Source organism: Cydia splendana, chromosome 2 (genome assembly GCF_910591565.1).
Source record: "Cydia splendana chromosome 2, ilCydSple1.2, whole genome shotgun sequence".
Lineage (NCBI taxonomy): Eukaryota > Metazoa > Arthropoda > Insecta > Lepidoptera > Tortricidae > Cydia > Cydia splendana.
This window is the reverse complement of record NC_085961.1, coordinates 10,482,811-10,507,951: the sequence shown is the minus strand read 5'-3', so window position 1 is coordinate 10,507,951 and position 25,141 is coordinate 10,482,811. Positions and strand designations below refer to the sequence as shown.

The 25,141-nt window shown below is 40.9% G+C and overlaps 1 protein-coding gene across 1 annotated transcript; it reads left to right on the top strand.

Annotated features, from left to right (window-relative positions):
• Positions 1-9,395: 9,395 nt before the first annotated feature.
• Positions 9,396-16,578, top strand: LOC134803700 (T-complex protein 1 subunit alpha). The gene is made up of 10 exons (XM_063776498.1): positions 9,396-9,553; positions 9,946-10,069; positions 10,813-10,930; positions 11,318-11,499; positions 12,021-12,285; positions 12,766-13,018; positions 13,233-13,323; positions 13,934-14,126; positions 14,764-14,904; positions 15,159-16,578. The coding sequence occupies exons 1-10, from the start codon at positions 9,481-9,483 to the stop codon at positions 15,387-15,389; spliced, it is 1,671 nt and encodes a 556-aa protein (XP_063632568.1). The 5' UTR covers positions 9,396-9,480; the 3' UTR covers positions 15,390-16,578.
• The last annotated feature ends 8,563 nt before the right edge of the window (positions 16,579-25,141 follow it).

The following is a 25,141-nucleotide window of genomic DNA, read 5'->3' as shown; positions in this document are numbered from 1 at the left end:
GTGACCCGTCTGCTATGTTTACCGTGCGCGGCGCGCGCTCACGATCTCGGCGAGCGGGTCGCGGGACGCGCGGGCGGGGCTTCACGGTTTGCCGCGCACCTCACCCCCTCAGATTCGTTGATGAGTCGAATCATATCGCCTTAAGAGCGCTCTTACAAGAAAAGTCGAAATAATGCAAAATTGATGATACTAGTCGACGAAATTCAGGACTTTGCGCTCATCATTAGAAACAATGAGTACTTGTTCCAGTAAAAGCGTCTACTTATCTTTATAAATATCGTTGTAAATATTAGAAAAAGGACTTATTAAATTAGTAATGATTTTTTTTCTGATGGTCGTTTCCGAAAAACCCCGTGAAGCACTGAATGGCGAGCTCTTATTTGGAAATGTTGAGAATTTTACTCTGCTAAACCTGGCTATTTTGTATTACTAATACCCTGTACTTTAGGCATATCAAACTATATTTTTCCTACATACCTTTGAGAAAGAGAAAATCAAAGTAAAACGAACTCGATTTTCTCTCCGAAACAAGTGTCAATTCCTACGAAAATCTACTTAATATCGAAGTCATTTTCATACTCAAGCAATCTGCAACGTTTGCTTATACTGTTGGTATACATTAGTGTTTATGAAATTCTACTATAATTTTTTGGCAATTTTTTGAAAACTACTCTATATTACCGATGACGCGCGCTGCGCCAGCTCAGTGCCGCGGCAGAGCTTGTAGAGGCAGGACGTGTGTCGGTCGGCTCCGCACATTTTCAACGGCGACGACGAGGTTTTTTATCATTGTGTGCGGCGGGCGCCGTGTAAAACGCTATACTGTGTGCGTGTAAACCGCAACGAGAGACTTTGATCCTAGCACTGTTTTTATAGTATTATAATTTATAATGGTACAGTTTAATAAACTACCGGACAGGATTAAAAATATTTGAAACGCCTGACATTCTATATGTATTTATTTGACTCAAGATAGTACTCAGGGTCTGATGATGGAGCCGGAAGGTGGTCACCGGTACCAATCAACCATGCAACTAAACCACTTCGTGTTTAGGCTCGTTTTATTCTTCTCAACAAGATCTTTGACACAAGATAGTACTCAGGGTCTGATGATGGAGCCGGAAGGTGGTCACCGGTACCAATCAACCATGCAACTAAACCACTTCGTGTTTGGGTTCGTTTGATTCGGCTCAACAAGATCTTTGACTTAAGATAGTACTCAGGGTCTGATGATGGAGCCGGAAGGTGGTCACCAGTACCAATCAACAATGCAACTAAACCACTTCGTGTTTAGGCTCCTTTTATTCGTCTCAACAAGATCTTTGACTTAAGATAGTACTCAGGGTCTGATGATGGAGCCGGAAGGTGGTCACCGGTACCAATCAACCATGCAACTAAACCACTTCGTGTTTGGGCTCGTTTGATTCGTCTCAACAAGATCTTTGGCACAAGATAATACTCAGGGTCTGATGATGGAGCCGGAAGGTGGTCACCGGTACCAATCAACTATGCAACTAAACCACTTCGTGTTTAGGCTCGTTTGATTCGTCTCAACAAGATCTTTGACACAAGATAGTACTCAGGGTCTGATGATGGAGCCGGCAGGTGGTCACCGGTACCAATCAACCATGCCACTAAACCACTTCGTGTTTAGGCTCGTTTTATTCGTTTCTATAAGATCTTTGACACAAGATAGTACTCAGGGTCTGATGTTGGAGCCGGAAGGTGGTCACCGGTACCAATCAACCATGCAACTAAACCACTTCGTGTTTAGGCTCGTTTGATTCGTCTCAACAAGACCTTGGACACAAGATAGTACTCAGGATCTGATGATGGAGCTGGAAGGTGGCCACGGGTACCAGTCTACCATGTAACTGAACCACTTCGTGTTTGGGCTCGTTTGATTTGTCGCAACAAGATCTTTGACACAAGGTAGTACTGAGGGTCTGATGATGGATCCGGAAGGTGGTGACCGGTACCAATCAACCATCCCAAGTAGCACAGATTAGCTGTATAGCAGCCGCATAATGAGGTACGAATACGCTTGAAGCTGGAATATAAAAGCTGCATAAGAGCTGTATAAGCGTCTTTTCAGCTTTTATAACTCTTAAATGGGCACAAATTAGGCAGCCTTAAGTTCACATAGCTACTTAAGAGCGCTGTAGCAGCAATTTAACGGAATTATAAGGGGTAACAGGAATTATAAGAGGTGTATATTGACTGGGTAAGAGACCACCAGTTACCCTTTATTCAGCTAATATGTCACATGTGCGCCCTAATACCGGGAAAGATTGACGTTGGGCTGAATAAAAGATAATTAATAACATACTTTTACACCTCTGCCTTAAAAATCAGCTATTAAATTTTGTATAGTGACGACGAACGCAGAGGTGAACATATTTATATTGAAGCAAAAACGTTAAGCGCAACGACACCATAAGTCATTTTGTTAAAGTGTTTAGTTAAATGTTATGTTTTATATATTAATGCGAGAAAGATGTTTGGGAATGCAAGTTTATTGACATTATATATATACATTATCTAAGAAAATTTCAGTGCGCCATGAAAATAATCAGTATTTATTTAAATTAATGATATAAATAAGCCATGTGTAAAAACTATTTCAGTGGTTTGGACAGAATTATGAGATAAAAAGTTAATAATACGTTATAGGAAGTACTAAACTAATGATTTAGGTTAAGAACTCAGGCACAAAACCTTATTGTTACCCTTAAAAGTTGGAAAAGCAATTTCAATTTTATAGGTTATATACAATAAAATGGCGGTCAATGTTAAAAAGCAACGTGAACCGTTAAAATTCTTATATGCAGCATACGACTGTTATATATCTGATAAAGATACTTAAGTGAACCACTATAAAGTCCAAGTCGTTATTTCGATACACTAGTGAACCTCTAAACAGTTATAAGACATCTTGTGAACGTTTTAACAGCCGCTATGCAGACAGTCCCAATGGCAGTATAATAGGCTGCTTAGCGGTAAACATGTTCAGCGCTAAGCCGTATTATGCGCCACATGTGTTCGATTATACGTCTATTGGTTTCATAATAGTTCACTCGTTCTCCCTTATAATAAGTCAGCGACATAAAAGCTGCTATAGCGGTAAACATGTTCAGCGATAAGCTTTATTATGCGCCCCATGTGTTCCATTATACGTCTATTGGCTTCATAATAGTTCATTCGTGCTTCCTCAAAAAGTCAGAATAATAAAAGCTACTTAGCGGTAAACATGTTCAGCTATAAGCTGTATTATGCGCCCCATGTGTTCCATTTATACGTCTATTGGCTTCATATTAGTTCACTCGTGCTCCCTTAAAAGTCAGCGTAATAAAAGCTGCTTAGGGGCTGTCCATAAATTACGTCATCGATTTTTGACGATTTTGGACCCCCCCCCCCCCCTAGAATCATCCAAAAATCATGCATCAAATGACCCCATTTCCTCCTACTTCATGCTACCGTCATCCGATGTCCAGACCCCCCCCCCTAATTTGAAATGACGTAATTTATGAATAAATAGCGGTAAACATGTTCAGCGATAAGCTGTATTATGTGCCAAGTGTGTTCCATTATACGTCTATTGGCTTCATAATAGTTCATTCGTGCTTCCTTAAAAAGTCAGCGTAATAAAAGCTGCTTAGCGGTAAACACGTTCAGCGATAAGCTGTATTATGTGCCACATGTGTTCCATTATACGTCTATTGGCTTCATATTAGTTCACTCGTGCTCCCTTAAAAGTCAGTGTAATAAAAGCTGCTTAAATAGCGGTAAACATGTTAAGCGACAAGCTGTATTATGTGCCACATGTGTTCCATTATACGTCTATTAGCTTCATAATAGTTCACTTGTGTTCCCTTAATAAGTCAACGTAATAAAAGTCCACAATTACCTCCTTATACAGCACATGGCGTAATTTTATCCACTAAACAGACCTTATAACGGTTAAAGCATTTGATAACCCTTAAAGCTGTATAGGGTCGTAGCAAATATACCTTTATATCACTCTTTGCGTATTAATGGTAGTTTTCAGAGCCGTAATGCAGCTTTTAATCAGCCCTAAGCTATATAAATATCACAGAGATCTATTATACAGCTGTAGGACCACGAGTGTGCTCTTATAAGTGTCTTAATACGCACAGAGCGTTAGATAGAACTAAAAGTGAGTAGTTATAGAGCTATCTGTGCTACTTGGGATGCAACTAAACCACTTCGTGTTTGGCTTCGTTCGATTTGTCGCAACAAGATCTTTGACACAAGTTAGTACTCAGGGTCTGATGATGGAGCTGGACTGTGGCCACGGGTACCAGTCTACCATGTAACTGAACCACTTCGTGTTTGGGCTCGTTTGATTTGTCGCAACAAGATCTTTGACACAAGGTAGTACTGAGGGTCTGATGATGGATCCGGAAGGTGGTCACCGGTACCAATCAACCATGCAACTACACCACTTCGTGTTTGGCTTCGTTCGATTCGTCGCAACAAGATCTTTGACACAAGTTAGTACTCAGGGTCTGATGATGGAGCTGGACTGTGGCCACGGGTACCAGTCTACCATGTAACTGAACCACTTCGTGTTTGGGCTCGTTTGATTCGTCGCAATAAGATGTTTGACACAAGATACTACTCAGGGTCTGATGATGGAGCTGATGATGATAGACAGGTACCCGTCGCCACCTTCGCGCTCCATCATCAGACTCTGAGTACTACCTTGTGTCAAAGATCTTGTTGAAACGAATAAAACGAGCCTAAACACGAAGTGGTTTAGTTGCATGGTTGATTGATACCGGTGACCACCTTCCAGCTCCATCATCAGACTCTGAGTATCACCTAGTGTCAAAGATCTTGTTGAGACGAATCAAACGATCCTAAACACGATGTGGTTTAGTTGCATGGTTGATTGGTAATGGTACCTTCCAGCTCCATCATCAGACCCTGAGTACTGTCTTGTGTCAAAGATCTTGTTGAGACGAATCAAACGAGCCCAAACACGAAGTTGTTTAGTTACATGATAGACTGGTACCCGTGGCCACCTTCCAGCTCCATCATCAGACCCTGTGTATCTTCAGTGTCAAAGATCTTGTTGAGACGAATCAAACGAGCCTAATCATGTTACTACTATCCGTGACCACCTTAATCATCATCAGATCCTCAGTACCAGTTCGTTTTTAAACCCTCGTTGATACAAACTTTACAACCTATAGGTACCAAATGCAATGACGAAACATGTAAATAAGCGAGTAGGTACCTATAATTTCTTTCGAGTAATATACCTTCATAAGTACGAGTATGGGGCTATTCATAAATTACGTCGTTTCAAATGGGAGGAGTGGGGGGGGGGGGGGGTCTGGACATCGGATGATGGTAACATGACGTAGGAGGAAACAGATTCATCCGAAGCTTGATTTTTGGATGATTTGAGGGGGGGGGTAGGGTTGCCAGATGGTCGGGATTTGGCGGGATTCTCCCGATTTTTAGCATGTGTTCCCGATTCCCGACGAAGCGAAAATTGTCCCGAAAAACAGCTTCACGTTATAAAACAATAATTTCAAGTTCCGAACTGTCGTCGAGCGAGCGAGCGACCCGCGTCGAGCCGCTTGCCGCAGCGAATTTTTGTTTGTTTGTTCAAGATCTCAAAGAAATCATACTATAGACGGTCAAGCAAATCTTGTCAGTAAAAAAAAACGCGAAATTCAAATTTTCTATGGGACGATATCCCTTCGCGCCTACATTTTTCAAATTTGCCGCCTTTTTCTACTGACAAGATCTGCTTGACCAAGTATATTTTTATATAAAAAACGTCTATGGGCAGAGCAGCTGACGTAGTGCCAATAATGTAAAATATCGTTGTTTTTAATAAAATTACTTTAATTTGAATGTTTTTTTTTTATCCCGACCAAAAAGAATAGATAGTATAGAGGGGTCCTGTCATTGTAAATTTTGTAGTCACTGTAAATTTACTGCCATCTATCGACACACGACTAAAACTCAAAATGAAAACGTATAGAGTTATCAAAACATGTATATATATGGATAAATGATTTTATTATTTTTATATCATTTTGATCCATGTTCATTCACTGATATCTATGTGTTAAAATTGTTAAATATGAAACGGTGTCGTCACGCCATCTAGCCGAGGATAGGCTAAAGGTGTGTGCGCCATCTATTCGAGAATGACTTTTGCTTCAATTCCGAGGCACGTTTTTTCCTTAGACTTTATTCGTCTTATACGAAGTTAAATATGTCTTTGTCCCGACTTAAGTCCCAAAATCCCGAAAAAATGATATTTTTTCCCGATAATAGCGCCTTTAGATCTGGCGGGGGGGGGGGGTCAAAAATCGTCAAAAATAGATGACGTAATTTATGAACAGCCCCTATGTACATTTGCACTGCATTTAGTATTTTCGTACTTACCAAATAACAGTTTTAGAACTTTAAAAGTTAAGTACAGTTAGTGTTGTTATGGTTGATTTCAATATGCTTCGCGAAGGATCAAGAATGTTTAATCCATCATTGTAGTGCGAGTGTGGTAGAAGGGATCGGCGTACTGAGCTCGCACGGCCTGCCGCAGCGCGTAAAATACCTAAACTCGCTCAACGCCGAAATGTAATAGCGCTCTTAAACAACCAATAGCTAGGACCCTTTTTTTTTAAGATGGGTAATGCTTTACGCATCGCGCGGGGACGGACCGGAATGGTTATGTGGGACTCCCTGTTGTGGGCTAATGAGACCCCAGGTTTACCCACTAAAACCCCTCTGTTGCCGCCTCGCTGCTATACAGCGAGGTCCCAAGAACGCCGAAGTACTCTTCCGCAACCTATAGCTATTGGCTATAGCAAGCTATAGCTAGGACCCTGGTGCAACGATCGCGGAGCGTGATGGTACAGTGCCATCTAACGGCAAATCGGCTAACTAATTTGCGCGACCGGTAGTATGTAGGTATGTTGGTTATTCAGGGATAATATAATTCTTTATCATGTAAAACGATATCAACAATTTTTATTTTATTTAAAAGAAGGTGGGTTAATAGGGAATATTAGGCAAAGCTCTGCGTAGATGGCACCTTTGTGGCACATACAGTAAACAACCCACATTGACACATGGCCTACCGCGAAACAAGAAAATCGAAATTCTGTTATCTAACCTCTCTATCACTCTTGCATATTCGAGCGATAAAGAGGCAAATAACCAAATTTCGATTTTCGCATTTACCGGTAGGCCCTTGTTAACAAACCGCCTTGATGCATCAATGTCATATTTTATTGTCTGTGAAAACTTGTCAAAAACAGTTTAAGGCACAGTATGTATAAGTTAGTCTATGAATTTACTGAGTCGGTAGTGCTGCACTCTGGCGGCAGAACATTGCAGTAATATCCCCTATTGTAATTTGATAGAAATTTTAATAAAATATACACCCACAAAGGTGGCAAAATTGCAAATTCGTATCGGAAAAGTTTTTTGATAAATAAAAAAAAATTCAAGATAGAGGCGTGATTATAATTATATCAATCAATCAATATCAATCAATATATATTTATTTCAGACCAAAATTACAGTCCATATCTGTTAGTTATGTACAATACTATTTACTTATATCTATGTTAGTTTATCCTAGTCCTATCCTAATAAAAACTTAAAAATTACTATTTACAGTCCTGGTACTTAGGAGCATGCAGCGACACCCAATATCTTTTAAAAGGGTTATCTAGCCTCTCTCCTATTGCCGCTAAGAAGCTATTGGCGCTGCCCCGCACGCGACACATTTGAGAGGCCACTCGTTTGCGCATTATTGCATAAAAATCATCCATGCGTGCCTCAGCAAACATGCCGGATGCGCTACAAAAACGCGGCAACCCCAATAGCATTCTATACCCGTTATTGAATTGGACACGCAAGGCACTGTAAGCTTTTTTGGTATAGTTAATCCATAGGCTGCTCGTATAGAACGACTGGCAATAAGCTCTAAAAAGTGTCTGTTTAACCACAGATTATATAATAGTTCTTAGTTTAACCTCAGCCGTACAACGAGCGAACCTACGGATCAACATGTTTGTTCTAACTGCCAGTGCCCTGCGTTCCCTCTCAATATCGGCATCATCGTTTAGGTCTTCTGTCACTACATGCCCCAAGTACTTAAAACTCGAGACCCTATTCAGAGGGGTGCCACAAAGAGTCACCGGTGGTGTAACTGACGGGCTCCTGCGGTTAGCTCTGAACACGAGGAGTTCACTTTTTTTAACATTATAGCAGAGCCCGTGGGTTTCTGCATATGACTCGCACATCCCCAACAACTCGTTAACGGCACCAGCCGTGGGTCCCAGTAGCACCATATCGTCGGCGTAGCTGATATTATTGACCATTTGTCCTCCTATGGAGCAGCCGACTCTGGTGCCACTGAGCTCCACGATCAGCTGATTAACGTAGATGTTAAACAGTAATGGTGAGGTCAGCCCCCCTTGCATAACTCCACACTCTGCCCTATAACCATCTGAAAAGGAATCTGACCACCTTACATAATTGTTTTGGTTATTGTACCAAAACTTAAAAACCTCTATCAACTCGCAAGGTATACCTGTTTGCCTTAACTTACTCCACAGTGTATCGTAAGACACAAGATCGAATGCCTTGGATAAGTCGAGAAAGGCAGCGTATACTGGCGTCTTCCTGTCCGTGTAGTATCGGATGGTGTGCTTGAGGACTAGAATCGCACTCTCAGTAGAGAGCCCAGACCTGAACCCAAATTGACCGTCATGTACCTTGGCATAACCACTGAGATGCCGCTCAAGCACACCGTCCAACACTTTCGCTATAATTGTGGCTAGGGATATTGGCCTATAGTTGTTTATTTCCGACACGTCACCGGTCCTGTTCTTGACTATAGGCACAACTACTGTTTTTATAAGGTCTTCTGGTAGGTACGAATGACTTATACACAATGAAAACAGCATAGCCAACAATCTAGGGATATGTGGGCCTGCGTGATGCAGGTGCTCCACATTATAGCTGGTCAAACAAATCTTGTCAGTAGAAAAAAACGCGAAATTCAAATTTTCTATGGGACGATAACCCTTCGCGCCTACATTTTTTAAATTTGCCGCGTTTTTCTACTGGCAAGACTTGCTTGACCAACTATATTTATGTTATGTAAAAATCTCACGATTTTTTCATTGGTATAGTCAGACCGTAAAAAGCAAGTAAAAAGTCTGCAGCGATTTTGATAGCCCACGCAGTGCAGAATGAGATAGCAATAACACTTGCTCCCTCTAACGCATGAGTGGCCGGCGCTGGCCCATTGTGTACAGGAGGGGCCTTTAGATGAAACTCCCCTTTTTTGCATTTGGCAATGAACAACTCATGTGTCATCGATATTTTTTTACGTTGGTAACATTGCTCACTCTTCCAGAATTGAACTGTGTGACGGGCGAATTGTTTTAGTGAATTTTGTGTTAAATTTCAATAAAAATGTCCACAATTGCTGCTCCTTTATCTGTCGCAGGGACCAGAAGCTCTGGAGCTCCGGTCAGAACACAAAATGGTAATATTTAATGTAGAATATGTGCAAACACAAAGCACACGAGGTATCCGGTAGATCACATGCAATGCTGCATTATGGTTTTAATTTTGTGATTTTCTTTTTAACTGTTGTAATTTATTTTAGAAAACACATAATTTTAATTCAAAAACTTGAAAAAGATTACGATAATTCTAAAGTAGCTTGTATATTATGAGTTTTTATTCACTCGCAAAGAAATAACCTATTCTATGTAAAACGAAGAAAAGTCATTTAATTTGTGCTTTAAATATGATTATATTTTACAACTGCCTTTTATTGACAATTAGACACGAATCTTGTTTTCCAATGTTTACATTTGCAGAAGTAAAAAAACAATGATAAACATTCAAGAGTCAAATACTTCTTATTTTCAGTAAACGCCGCAGCCGCGATAGCAAACATAGTGAAGAGTTCGTTGGGTCCCGTGGGTCTTGACAAGATGCTGGTGGACGACATTGGAGATGTCACAGTCACAAATGATGGTGCAACTATTCTGAAGTGAGAACTACATTTTATAATACAATTTGGAGAAGGCAATTGGACATTATTGTTGAAATGCTTCATAGGTGATAAAGTTCCATATTATTTTACCTATGCTTGATTGTAGTATATTATTTCATAGGTGTCCAAAAGAAGTAATTGCATATTTATAACAGTGACAACTTACTCATAGCATTATAGCTATTTAAGTTGGAGATTTTGCTGTCTAAATTCTGAATGAGTATTATTTTGATATTTTTTTAAGTGGTAGCATAGTCTATACAGTCATTTGACGAGGGGAGATGGGGGTCGCGCACACCCAAGCTGCATACATTGCTGTCATCACCATTGTCAGTAGCTCGGTACATGTCAAAGGCTTTTTTACACTGTGGTGGTAGTTTTGCTTTATTGTATATGAAACAATTTAATGTGATAGTAGAATGCCTTCTGTTGTGGTATCTGTTGGCCCTACCTGCCATTACGGAGCAACTGAAAGTGTCCTATTGTCATGTTCTATTGCTCTGCATTCAAAAAAGAAAAATACCACTATAGTTGTACAAACGGCAACACCCTTAACTGTCCATCGGTGGACCTTATTACAAAAGGCATAAGGTCCATCTTTGGACAGTTAAGAGTGTGGGCGATGGTACTATAAAAATAAAAGAAATTTAATTGATCTTGTATAGTACTTATAATATGCCTGTCTGTCTTTGTACTCAGTTGATCAATGTAGGATTAATACTTAAATTAATGTGTGTTAGGATGTTGGAGGTGGAGCACCCTGCAGCTAAAGTGCTGGTAGAACTGGCACAGCTGCAAGACGAGGAAGTTGGAGACGGCACCACATCTGTTGTTATTATTGCTGCTGAACTATTAAAGGTAACATTTGTTTATCTGTAAACATGCCACTTGTTCTATTAAATTTCATTTAATTAGAATCTAACACTGGACACTATCTGGCTGTACAATCAGCAGCACTCCTAACTGTACATCATAGGACCTTATTACCAAAGGCATAAGATCCACTGATGTACAGTTAACAGTGTAGTGAAGGTATACCAACAGTTATAGACCACCACCTTGACATTATTTTTTAGTACTATTTTTCAAAGTTGTTTTCTGTAATTTGTGTTTTCTCTCATTTCGGGCTTTTGTATTGCTTAATGCGGTTCCATTTTTTAGAGATTTGGTAAACATCTTAATGATTGTCTCCACAAAAGTATTTAAATATGTAAATATTTCAACTTATCCTATGATTGAAACCAGAATGCAGATGAACTGGTCAAGAACAAGATCCACCCTACAAGCATCATCTCAGGCTACCGGCTAGCGTGCAAGGAGGCAGTGAAGTACATTCAGGACAACCTCACAATCACTTTGGAGTCGCTGGGCCGCGCCTCCATCATTAACGCTGCCAAGACCACTATGTCCTCCAAGCTTATTGGAGCGTATCCTTTTTTAACAATAGATTTGGAATGTTGCATCCACTTCCCTGAATTTTTATTATTAAAAGCTCAATTGACCATAGTTATGCAGAAAACGACAAAGTCAATTTTTTTTTCAATGTGAAAAGCGACCAAGTCCACTGAGTTATGGTGTAAACTATGGTCAATAGTTTTGTCAATTAGAAACAAGACATTGCAGATAGATTTTTCGCCTTTATAAACCCTATTGAAATTCAAAATCATCAAAATCTTCATGTAGCCAATTTAGAATATTTAAATAATCCGACGACTACGCCATTTGCGTACAAACTTGCTTTAACTTGTTCTGTAAAAAACAAGATTTGAGTGTTGAACTTTCATCGATTCTCAAGGGTTAAAAGATATAAACACTAAATGCAAATCATAGTAACTCAATATGAAGCATGTTGACATGTCATAAAGTATTCTGTTTTATGACAAGTTTCCCTTATGTATGTAACAGAATTTTCTTCATAACTGAATGAATACCTTAACCACTACACCAGTGACGCAGATTTCTTCTCAGAAATAGTAGTGGACGCGGCAATGGCCATCAAGATCACCGACCCCAAAGGCAACGCCGCGTACCCCATCAAGGCCGTGAACATACTGAAGGCGCACGGGCGCAGCGCCCGCGAGAGCGTGCTAATCAAGGGCTATGCCCTTAACTGCACTGTCGCATCGCAGGCCATGCCGAAAAAGATAGTTAATGCCAAGATCGCCTGCTTAGACTTTTCGCTGCAGAAGACGAAGATGAAGATGGGTGTCCAGGTCAGTTGTCTAGTTTGAGTAGCCGCAACTAAAGTCACATATTTGTGTTGGTTTTCCGCCTTGCTTAACCCTGCTGCTGCCGGTTGCACCAATATACATGGTTTTCCCAATAAAAAATAAATATATTCCAATTAATTTAGCTTTGAAGACAAGTCACATTTACCGAAAGTCCAATCTAATTTTGTACCTTTTAAATCGGATTACTAAGGTTGAAATTCTATTAACTTAACTAAGAACCTCCCCTTGAAGAGGGTAAGAGCGTAAGAATTTAATTTCAAAACTAGTTACACCAAAACTTTAACATTGATCAATAAGTCATAGTATATCATAAAAAGTCTGTATCACAATTTGACACAGACTTTTTATGATATACTATTGTGTATTAGGAATGTACCTGCAATAACTGTGATATGTAACAACCTCCCTGGTATGAGCATTTATCTCTGTATAAGATTGTCCTCTAATTATTATTAACTCCAGGTGCTAGTATCAGACCCGGAAAAACTTGAAGCCATCCGAGCCCGCGAGCTGGACATCACCAAGGAGCGGCTCCAGAAGATCCTGGCGACGGGCGTGAACGTGATCCTGTGCACGGGCGGCATCGACGACCTGTGCCTCAAGTACTTCGTGGAGGCCGGCGCCATGGGCGTGCGCCGCTGCAAGAAGACCGACCTCAAGCGGATCGCCAAGGCCACTGGCGCCACCTTCCTCACTTCACTCACCAATATGGATGGTTAGTAATAATTATGAAATCAAGCAAATATATTTCCAAGTTCCACTGGGGCAAAATAACTTGTCTGTAAGTTTTAGTGCACTATTTTTAAAATTTCATCGCACAATAGTGATCTGTGCTGCGTCGTGATCTGTATTTACTTTTGAATTTCGCATATTTGTAATGGGTAGGATACAATAGCATATTTTTGTATTGATTACTGTAAAACTTTCAGGCGACGAGGTCTTCGAGCCCAGCATGATCGGAGAAGCTGCCGAAGTCGTACAGGAACAGATTTGCGACGATCAGCTCATTCTTATCAAGGGGTAATTATAATTATACTTTCGACTTTGATTGTATATTCGATTTTTGTTAAATTTTCTATTATACATTGTAACTGGGTTTCACTAATGTAATTAGGTTTCTCTGATTGAATAACATATTGACTTTACAAAATGTACTCAATCAACTACGAGCTGTGTGTCGTGTCGTCGTGTGAATGCACAGGCAAATTATACTATTGGAGCGGCAAACGTATCTTAGTGCTTATATGCGACCAAATTGTAATTTTAGCCAGCTTCAAATCGCGTAAAAAACAGTTTTCTAAAAACGCGAATCAAGGGCCGCCTTATGTGTAATATTTGCCTTTAAGAGGCCCACTGATTAACAGTCCGCCGGATGGTATCTGCCTGTCAGTTGTTCGGAACTGTCAACTTTTTGTTCTGACAGGCCGATTCCGTCCGGCGGACTGTTAATCAGTGGACCCCTTTACGGTTAAATTTCTCTGTATACCTATTAGCTTATTTATGAATTTCTCCTGCACCAACATTATATGTCTCTGTTTGACCTGTAGAAAATGTCTTTTGGCATTATGTCCGCCATTTTTACATTTTTCTTTGTGCAATTAAATTTATATAAATAAATATTGTATGTTAGTCCGACGGCGCGCACAGCGGCGTCCATCATCCTGCGCGGGCCGACGGACGCGTACTGCGACGAGATGGAGCGGTCGGCGCACGACGCGCTGTGCTGCGTGCGCCGCGTGCTGGAGTCCGGCCGCCTCGTGCCCGGCGGCGGCGCCGTCGAGGCCGCGCTCTCCATCTACCTGGAGAACTTCGCCACCACGCTGGTGAGTGCCCGACCTGTCCGTTAAACGCCATCGTTGTGGTGTGTCACCGAGCTCTTTAAAGAAAAATGCTGTGTGTAAAACGCCTTAAGTATATTATTTTCAGCCTTACCGCTCGGCCACGACATCGAGCGACTTGCGACAGCGGCAGCGATAACCATAAGCCCCGTCTCCATATCGCGCGGCAAACTATCGAACATTGGCTCGCGAGGCAGCCGCGTGCAATGGATACCGGGCTGCCGCGCGAGCCAACTCGATCAGATCGATATGGAGACGGGGCAATAGGTTGGAGCGTGACACAGCGATCGGACCTTTCGCTCCAACCTATGGTTATCGCTGCCGCCGTCGCAAGTCGCTCGATGTCGTGGCCGAGCCGTTAGGGCGACACCCGCTCATGCTTTAAAAATATATGGAGTGGTGGGGATTTATCCGCACCTGACTTGATGCGCTTTTCTTTTACCTATATTTATGTTAAATCTTAATTATTTTATGTGTTGAACAAAGCCTGAACTCATATGATCATTAAATAAAAATGAATAATATGAAACATTTAAGTACGTGGTAGGTTTTTAAGTTTTGATTTAATGAAGATAAACCGTATTTTTACCCTACTCTTCTTAGTTTCGATATATTTCCGCAGAGTTCCCGCGAGCAGCTGGCGATAGCGGCGTTCGCGCAGTCGTTGCTGGTGATCCCCAAGACGCTCGCCGTCAACGCGGCGCGTGACGCCACCGACCTCGTGGCCAAGCTGCGCGCCTACCACAACTCCTCGCAGACCAAGGTACTCTACATAACCTTAAAATATAGTTTTATTGCTACCGACATTTGTATGGGTTCCACTTGGATACTCGATCCTAGCTATTTGAGACTATTGCTAGTGACTTACCTGTGGTCTTCCAAACCGAAACAAAAATATGTCTTAAATTAGTTAAATTCTCAAACTGTACAGATGTGTATCTGATCGGTAGACCTGTATAAAACGAAATACAGAGCCCTAAATTTTTAACCCTTACTAAATAAAAGTATGATCGTCAGGTGGAACACGCGAACCTGAAATGGGTGGGTCTGGACCTGACGGAGGGCACGCTGCGCGACAACCTGGCGGCCGGCGTGCTGGAGCCCGCCATCTCCAAGGTCAAGTCGCTGAAGTTCGCCACCGAGGCCGCCATCACCATCCTGCGCATCGACGACATGATCAAGCTCGACCCCGAGCAGTCCTCCGGCAAGTCCTACCAGGACGCCTGCAACGCCGGCGAACTCGACTAAACCACACGCTAAGGGCTCTTTCCCGATGACCATCCCGTTTTTTGCGAGTACGGGTTTCTGCAAGATCCTTTTAGTAGTATGTTACGTCCTAATATAGTAACGTTCACACGAGCATTTTGTTTGTGGATACTGCACGCGTACTACAGAAACCTGAATCCTGCAGAAAACCTTACCTGCAAAACACTGGACGTCAGTGGGAAAGACCTCTAACGGTGCTCTCAGTGTATTGTCTCGGTCACTCTTAATTACAAGGGATTTTTTGCATAAGTTGTATTGTACTGCCGTCATCAGATATATTTACGGTATATTTTCTACGTCATGAACGTAGAATTCATATATTTCTTGATGGCGGCAGTACTTCAAATGGCAGATGTTATCATCTGCTAGTATTATGTTTTGTTCATTCAGAGCCAGTTAAAGTTGAGCTTTATGTTAGCCCTCAAATTTTATATCGGGCATTACATGGGCATCATGTCACAATTTTCTCTAGCGTGCATTTTAGATATATCAATGTTGCTTTCCTAACAATTAAATTGCAGTAGACTCCTACTTTAATTATCTTTCTTTTATAAGTTCAGCATCTCAACTATCTCAACTAGATACAGGAAGTTTGAAATAAAATCAGAAGTATTTTTGTACAAAAAATTACTGAGATCATTATGTGAATATTGATTACAGAATGTGCTTGAATGAGTAAGATGCCTGAATGTGTTGGGTTTGTGTTGTTTAAACGTGTAAACTTCACATGTTATTCGAATTTGAGGATGCAGATACCCTGATAGGGTTTACGTTAAAATATCCTTGATTCCTTTTCACTTCATGTATTTTAATTTGACACTACCCAGGATTTGAAAATACTGAAAAGTACTAAATTTATATTCAATAATAATAAAATAAGGCAGGACCATGTATGAATATATTTATTGCAGCATCATCTTATTGTTGTATTGACAACGTCAATTGTGTTAAAAATGAAATTAAATATTATCAGACAAGTATTTATTTGTCATTGAGTCACAATCACAACCACATATGTTCAGGTTGTGTATCTGAAGGTATTAACACCAGTTTTATTTATGTCAACCAGTTTATGGTTTTATTGCTTTCACTTAATGCTAGATAATGTTGCTAGAAGTGTCTTATGTACTACTTAAACAATAAAAATAATTTTAATACTAGTTATTTATAATTTCGTTTTTATTTTTTTACTTAAAACTAAGACCACACACAATACCTACACTACCTAGCATTTCTTTTTCTTTGTGGCAATCTTTGGCACCCTTATATCTGAAGATACTGGACCTGGAGGCCTACCAAACTTCCAAAATTGTTTCTTTGCATCATCTCAGTCACTCCAATACTATCAGCCCGATAAAAATGGAGAGGAGACAATTTTGAAATTCGTGGAACCCGTGGAAGGGGATGGTCTTGATGTCGGTGAACTCCGTGATACTTATGATGTTGAAGTTGTAGGTATGCTCATCGAGGTCGTTGAACTCGTAGTTGTAGGTATGATCGTCGCGGTCGTTGCACTCGTAGTTGTAGGTATGTTCGTCGCGGTCGTTGCACTCGTAGTTGTAGGTATGTTCGTCGCGGTCGTTGCACTCGTAGTTGTAGGTATGTTCGTCGCGGTCGTTGCACTCGTAGTTGTAGGTATGTTCGTCGCAGTCGTTGCACTCGTAGTTGTATGTATGCTCGTCGAGGTCGTTGCACTCGTAGTTGTAGGTATGTTCGTCGCGGTCGTTGCACTCGTAGTTGTAGGTATGTTCGTCGCGGTCGTTGCACTCGTAGTTGCATGTAGGTGTGCTCGTCGCGGTCGTTGAACTCGTAGTTGTAGGTATGATCGTCGCGGTCGTTGAACTCGCAGTTGCATGTAGGTATGCTTGTCGCGGTCGTTAATTGCACTCGTAGTTGTAGGTATAATCGTCGCGGTCGTTGAACTCGTAGTTGCATGTAGGTATGCTTGTCGCGGTCGTTGCACTCGTAGTTGTAGGTATGTTCGTCGCAGTCGTTGCACTCGTAGTTGTAGGTATGCTCGTCGAGGTCGTTGCACTCGTAGTTGTAGGTATGTTCGTCGCGGTCGTTGCACTCGTAGTTGTAGGTATGTTCGTCGCGGTCGTTGCACTCGTAGTTGCATGTAGGTGTGCTCGTCGCGGTCGTTGAACTCGTAGTTGTAGGTATGATCGTCGCGGTCGTTGAACTCGCAGTTGCATGTAGGTATGCTTGTCGCGGTCGTTGCACTCGTAGTTGTAGGTATGATCGTCGCGGTCGTTGCACTCGTAGTTGTAGGTATGATCGTCGCGGTCGTTGCACTCGTAGTTGTAGGTATGATCGCCGCGGTCGTTGAACTCGTTGTTGCATGTAGGTATGATCGTCGCGGTCGTTGAACTCGTAGTTGTAGGTATGATCGTCGCGGTCGTTGAACTCGTAGTTGCATGTAGGTATGATCGTCGCGGTCGTTGAACTCGTAGTTGCATGTAGGTATGATCGTCGCGGTCGTTGCACTCGTAGTTGCATGTAGGTATGATCGTCGCGGTCGTTGCACTCGTAGTTGCATGTAGGTATGATCGTCGCGGTCGTTGCACTCGTAGTTGCATGTAGGTGTGCTCATCGCGGTCGTTGCACTCGTAGTTGCATGTAGGTATGATCGTCGCGGTCGTTGCACTCGTAGTTGCATGTAGGTATGATCGTCGCGGTCGTTGCACTCGTAGTTGCATGTAGGTATGATCGTCGCGGTCGTTGCACTCGTAGTTGCATGTAGGTGTGCTCGTCGCGGTCGTTACACTCGTAGTTGCATGTAGGCAGGGCCGGATTAAGCATGTCGGGGCCCCTAGGCAGTGCAAGGCTCGGGGCCCCCTACAGTCAATTCTGTATACAGCATGTTCAGTTGTTCAGTACCTACAGGGAAATAAGTTTGCGTTTTTAATTTCAATCTTCAGCCGAGACGATCCGAGTCTAGTCAGAACGATGTCTTTTTCGCTCTTATTGCTTGGACATAAAGATTTTTTCTATCAATTTTTGCCAATTCCGCGTTGCGTCAAGTGTAGGAAGAGCCCTTTAGGCTTAAGGCCAATCCCCAGTGGAATACCAAAGCTGTGAGCTTGAGCGTCACTTTCCTATCTAACAATGGCAAATTTTAAGCGAGGCTACGCTTAATTTTGCGAGACTGAACAACGATTGTCCGACCATAAGACAAAACGCCGAGCCACATGATTAGAATCAACCTAGTAATAAATAATTTCCATATATTAAAATGATTAGAGTTAGACTAAGATAAGTCTGCAACGATTTTGATAGCACACGCAGTGCAAGTGTTATTTTAAACGTCAAACTGCTATGAAATTATGACGTATAAATAACACTTGCACTGCGTATCCTATCAAAATCATTGCAGACTTTTCGTGGTCTAATTGTATTCATTTACCAGTCAAGCTAACATGTAGATAAAGGGTCAACCAAAAAACCTACCAAAAACGCGAGCGAAGCGAACGCGAAATTTTTATTAACAATCGCAAATTGTGAAAGCCTCTTAAAGGGCCAGGCCGGGTACCGATCTTCACCTGGGCCTAAAAGTCCGAAGTGAGGCGAGCTTTCATGCCGCGAAGTCAAAGCCGTGCTTCAGGCTTCAGGATAAGTACATAGTTGAGCAAAGACACGAACCAAATTCCATTGTATTAAAAAGCGAGACTGCAGGCCCAGCTAGGCGCAGCGAGGCCAAAGCCTAAGCTGAAGTAGAGGAGATGAGGAACACAAACCAATGGTAAATTGAGGTAAAAAGTGAGGCTGAAGTGAAGATCGAGCTCAGCAATCTCCGCATTGCTTGACAAGCCCGAAGCGTCTTTTAGCGAAGTGAGCTTTCATGCGAGGCCAAGCTACTGAAATCAATATTGATATTTCTTAAAAAGCGACGCCGAAGGCTGAGCTGTAAGGAAGCAGCGCTCTGACATGAACCAATCGTCGAAAAAAGGTCACTTTTGTGACGCAGTTTTACATACATACATTTTGTATGGATCGTCACTAAACTGACACCCCAAATTCGTCTAAAAAACTGGAGACGCTTTTTTTCTTTGTTTTCATCAATAGTCCTCGTGATTCTGAGTCGAAATAACCCAGAAGTTGTTGGTTGTTCAAAAAAAAGGATATGTTAACATTTTTTCAGAAAACCTTTCTAACAGGGGTCCGTTTCTCAAAAGCTTGTAACTTGTAATACAAGCGGATGTCACTTTTTGACAGCTTTTGTTAGAAAGGGACTTCCACTTGTATTACAAGTTACAAGCATTTGAGAAACGGGCCCCAGGTACGCATATACGCCCCGTAAACTGTAACGTATTGCTTCAATTTTATTCCAGTTACATTAAATTCAACAATGGATCTAAAGAAAAACAATAACAAAAGCATACTCATTCTTATTAAGCAACTATTGTTACTCGTGAATTTTGACCCTATGAAACATAATTTTATTTGGTGCGAGCTGAGCCGCCGGGGCCCCCTAGCCGAGGCGGGGCCCCTAGGCAGTTGCCTACTTTGACTTAGGGTTAATCCGGCCCTGCATGTAGGTATGATCGTCGCGGTCGTTGAACTCGTAGTTGCATGTAGGTATGATCGTCGCGGTCGTTGAACTCGTAGTTGCATGTAGGTATGATCGTCGCGGTCGTTGCACTCGTAGTTGCATGTAGGTGTGCTCGTCGCGGTCGTTACACTCGTAGTTGCATGTAGGTATGATCGTCGCGGTCGTTGCACTCGTAGTTGCATGTAGGTATGATCGTCGCGGTCGTTACACTCGTAGTTGCATGTAGGTATGATCGTCGCGGTCGTTGAACTCGTAGTTGCATGTAGGTATGATCGTCGCGGTCGTTACACTCGTAGTTGCATGTAGGTATGATCGTCGCGGTCGTTGCACTCGTAGTTGCATGTAGGTATGATCGTCGCGGTCGTTGAACTCGTAATTGTAGGACTGTAGGTATGTTCATCGCGGTCGTTGAACTCGTAGTTGTAGGTAGAGTTAGACCAAGATAATTGTCGCCAGGACGCAAGAGCCTCCAGCCGACTTCTCAAACGTACGAAACTTTGTATTTTTATATAGGTACAATGAGATACACACATTTTATTTATTTTATGAACTTGGTTTCTGGTGAGAGTTCCAATGTTTTCTTGTCAACCAGCAATGGTGTAGTTGCATTGATCATAAACGTATGTACTTATTTTTAGCCGTACCTACGTGTTTTTACACGACCATGACCATGATGAGATAAAAAATATGGTTTTACATGACATATAAAACCATATTTTTTATCTCATTTTTAATTGTTTAACGTAAAATATCACATACGACAACACTGAAGTCGTTAATATAGTGACTATAAAAGAAGTGCCAAAAACATTAGTTCTGCAAAGCAACAGACGATAGTACGACCTAGCGTCAATTATTGAGTTTGTACCTCCAACAGTTGCAACAGGACTTGGTCATTTTACAGCTCATTGTAAAACAGGACCTTACTGGTACTGCTATGATGATCTCAAGACAAAGATACATAAAACAAATTTTGGTAAACCATTTCAACCAAACATACTTATTTACTTACATCAATATTTAATTTTATTAAAAATGCAAAAAGTCAATCGAGTTTTATATATGTTCAGGTGATAATGTTTATATGGGTTTATATTATGTTTAGATGATGATATTTTGTCAAAGATAACTTAAAAATAGTTTTCAATCGAATTGTTTATTATGTTTTCTTGTCGTATGTGATATTTTACGTTAAACAATTAAAAATGAGATAAAAAATATGGTTTTATGAATTATAACTCCTATAAGTATCTACCTAGCAATAAAAATAAAAGTACCTAATCTTCGTTTTAACGTTATCAAGATACTTCAATAATGTCATGTAAAAAACACGTAGGTACGACTAAAAATAAGTACATACGTTTATGCAGGGCCGGATTAAGCATGTCGGGGCCCCTAGGCAGTGCAAGGCTCGGGGCCCCCTACAGTCAATTCTGTATACAGCATGTTCAGTTGTTCAGTACCTACAGGGAAATAAGTTTGCGTTTTTAATTTCAATCTTCAGCCGAGACGATCCGAGTCTAGTCAGAACGATGTCTTTTTCGCTCTTATTGCTTGGACATAAAGATTTTTTCTATCAATTTTTGCCAATTCCGCGTTGCGTCAAGTGTAGGAAGAGCCCTTTAGGCTTAAGGCCAATCCCCAGTGGAATACCAAAGCTGTGAGCTTGAGCGTCACTTTCCTATCTAACAATGGCAAATTTTAAGCGAGGCTACGCTTAATTTTGCGAGACTGAACAACGATTGTCCGACCATAAGACAAAACGCCGAGCCACATGATTAGAATCAACCTAGTAATAAATAATTTCCATATATTAAAATGATTAGAGTTAGACTAAGATAAGTCTGCAACGATTTTGATAGCACACGCAGTGCAAGTGTTATTTTAAACGTCAAACTGCTATGAAATTATGACGTATAAATAACACTTGCACTGCGTATCCTATCAAAATCATTGCAGACTTTTCGTGGTCTAATTGTATTCATTTACCAGTCAAGCTAACATGTAGATAAAGGGTCAACCAAAAAACCTACCAAAAACGCGAGCGAAGCGAACGCGAAATTTTTATTAACAATCGCAAATTGTGAAAGCCTCTTAAAGGGCCAGGCCGGGTACCGATCTTCACCTGGGCCTAAAAGTCCGAAGTGAGGCGAGCTTTCATGCCGCGAAGTCAAAGCCGTGCTTCAGGCTTCAGGATAAGTACATAGTTGAGCAAAGACACGAACCAAATTCCATTGTATTAAAAAGCGAGACTGCAGGCCCAGCTAGGCGCAGCGAGGCCAAAGCCTAAGCTGAAGTAGAGGAGATGAGGAACACAAACCAATGGTAAATTGAGGTAAAAAGTGAGGCTGAAGTGAAGATCGAGCTCAGCAATCTCCGCATTGCTTGACAAGCCCGAAGCGTCTTTTAGCGAAGTGAGCTTTCATGCGAGGCCAAGCTACTGAAATCAATATTGATATTTCTTAAAAAGCGACGCCGAAGGCTGAGCTGTAAGGAAGCAGCGCTCTGACATGAACCAATCGTCGAAAAAAGGTCACTTTTGTGACGCAGTTTTACATACATACATTTTGTATGGATCGTCACTAAACTGACACCCCAAATTCGTCTAAAAAACTGGAGACGCTTTTTTTCTTTGTTTTCATCAATAGTCCTCGTGATTCTGAGTCGAAATAACCCAGAAGTTGTTGGTTGTTCAAAAAAAAGGATATGTTAACATTTTTTCAGAAAACCTTTCTAACAGGGGTCCGTTTCTCAAAAGCTTGTAACTTGTAATACAAGCGGATGTCACTTTTTGACAGCTTTTGTTAGAAAGGGACTTCCACTTGTATTACAAGTTACAAGCATTTGAGAAACGGGCCCCAGGTACGCATATACGCCCCGTAAACTGTAACGTATTGCTTCAATTTTATTCCAGTTACATTAAATTCAACAATGGATCTAAAGAAAAACAATAACAAAAGCATACTCATTCTTATTAAGCAACTATTGTTACTCGTGAATTTTGACCCTATGAAACATAATTTTATTTGGTGCGAGCTGAGCCGCCGGGGCCCCCTAGCCGAGGCGGGGCCCCTAGGCAGTTGCCTACTTTGACTTAGGGTTAATCCGGCCCTGCGTTTATGATCAATGTAACTACACCATTGCTGGTTGACAAGAAAACATTGGAATTCTCACCAGAAACCAAGTTCAGAATATAAATAAAATGTGTGTATCTCATTGTACCCATATAAAAATACAAAGTTTCGTACGTTTGAGAAGTCGGCTGGAGGCGCTTGCGTCCTGGCGACAATTAGGTAATTTAACTAGCCATGGCTAACTCGATCAACGTTAAAAACTGCAGTACAATTTTTTTTAGGCGTCTTTTTTGCTAAAAAGTAAGTATTTACGTGAATTTTCTTTAATTAAATTTTGGGGTTGCTGGGGAGATGCTCTACAGCAAGTCCGAATTGAGTTAATTGTACTCTCGATCTATTGAGGTACAATTTTTTTTAAGTATGTACTAATTCAGTACATATTGCGTATATCAGCATTACGTTTCAATAAATCACAAAACAGACAGTGGGGTTTCCAGGGAGCATGACGTGAAAAGTCTGCATCGATTTTGATAGCGTCAAACGTCTATGAAATTATGACGTATAAAATTAATAATACTTGCATTGCGTGGGCTATCAAAAAAGGCTTTTCTTGGTCTAACTCTGCCGTTTGCGGTCGTTGAACTTTGAACTCATAGTTGTAGGTATGCTCGGTGCGGTCGTTGAACTCGTAGTTGTAGGTATGCACGTTGCGGTCGTTGTGCCAATTTTTACCACGGCATGCGCTGCGATCGCTTTCTATAGATCCCCACCATGCACTTCGCACGTAGCCAAAAGGTCTAGACGGTCTGCGCTCATATCGGTTGAACGGATCAATGAAAATGTATGTCATTGATACCTATTGGTCCGAGAGCTGTAGTCCTGTACCGCTGGCTATATTTTGAGCCCTAACTTAAAGTAATATTAAAGTCAATTATTTTTTCGCTTACGAATAGTGTTTTAAGATGTTAATCTTACATTTTGTTTTGTGTCACAGATATTATTTGCTTTTTAAGTAATTTAACAATTTGTGGTAATTATTTTTATTTTGAATTATTTTGAAGAAAAGAATATTCTAGAGAAAACATGTAACTGTATCGCATTTAGGATAGTTTTTTTAATGTGAAAACATAGTTTGTGTCCATTACGTCCATAGCAATCGGATACTATGCCATACTATTCAAAATGACTCAAAAAATAATTAAAGTAAAAAAAAAATGCTGACATCGCATTTAATCGTGTCAAAATGTACATTACATGTTTTTGTGTCTTATTAAGGCATAGCTTCATAAGATTTTTGATAATTTTGTTCTAATAGGCTATTACCATAACAAAAGAATATTAAAGTTACTAGAGTTCACATCTTATTAATTTAAAAGGCGGGATAAATAAGAAATATGAATTTGTGTCAGTTTCATCCATTGCATAAACAAATAATACAAAAATAATGTTTGCGTTCATACGACGCTAGTGGGTGGCTCTAAACGGGCAACGCGGGCCGTGCAGGGGGGGCGGGAGCGGCGGGCGCGGCGCGACCTTGGCGTGGCAGCGGGTAAGGGTCTCTCTCTAAAAACCACACGTTGCGTACGCAGCGCATGTTTACTTCGCCTGTGCGCCAAATGAATATTACTTCTTGAACTTAATTTATATTAATGTTATTAATATTTTTATTTCTATATCTAATATCTAATCAAGTCTAACTTCAATATGTCTTAATTATATGGACTAATGGAGCATTTTTTTATAATAGGTATTATTAATTTCACGTATTGAGGTTATTTAATGCCTGTTTATTCTGATGTTTTGAATACATTTAGTCATTTACCTTAAATAATAATTACCAACACTTTTGATAGTTCAAGCTTCTTGGATAATAATTTACCTTTGGGTTCAATTGGCGAAAAGGACGTTTTGGCGAAAATGAGTTATATCCACTACCGTAGGCTCAAAGGGCTTAACTGACAAAACGCAATTTTTCAGGAGAGCCAACAAACAGTTTTGGTTTGAGAAACGAAATCAGACCTTTTTTGTTTGCTTGAATTAACTTTTTTTTTTTTTTTTTTTTTTTTTTTTATTCATGATACACTAAAATACATTTTATAAATAACATA

What these genes read in the sequence shown, in the direction of transcription:
- LOC134803700 (XM_063776498.1), top strand. Translation starts at nt 9,481, where the DNA reads ATGTCCACAATTGCTGCTCCTTTATCTGTCGCAGGGACCAGAAGCTCT. An exon ending in AGATGAAGATGGGTGTCCAG is followed by an intron (nt 12,286 to 12,765) that starts GTCAGTTGTCTA and finishes TATTAACTCCAG; the next exon opens with GTGCTAGTATCAGACCCGGA. An exon ending in CAGCTCATTCTTATCAAGGG is followed by an intron (nt 13,324 to 13,933) that starts GTAATTATAATT and finishes ATTGTATGTTAG; the next exon opens with TCCGACGGCGCGCACAGCGG.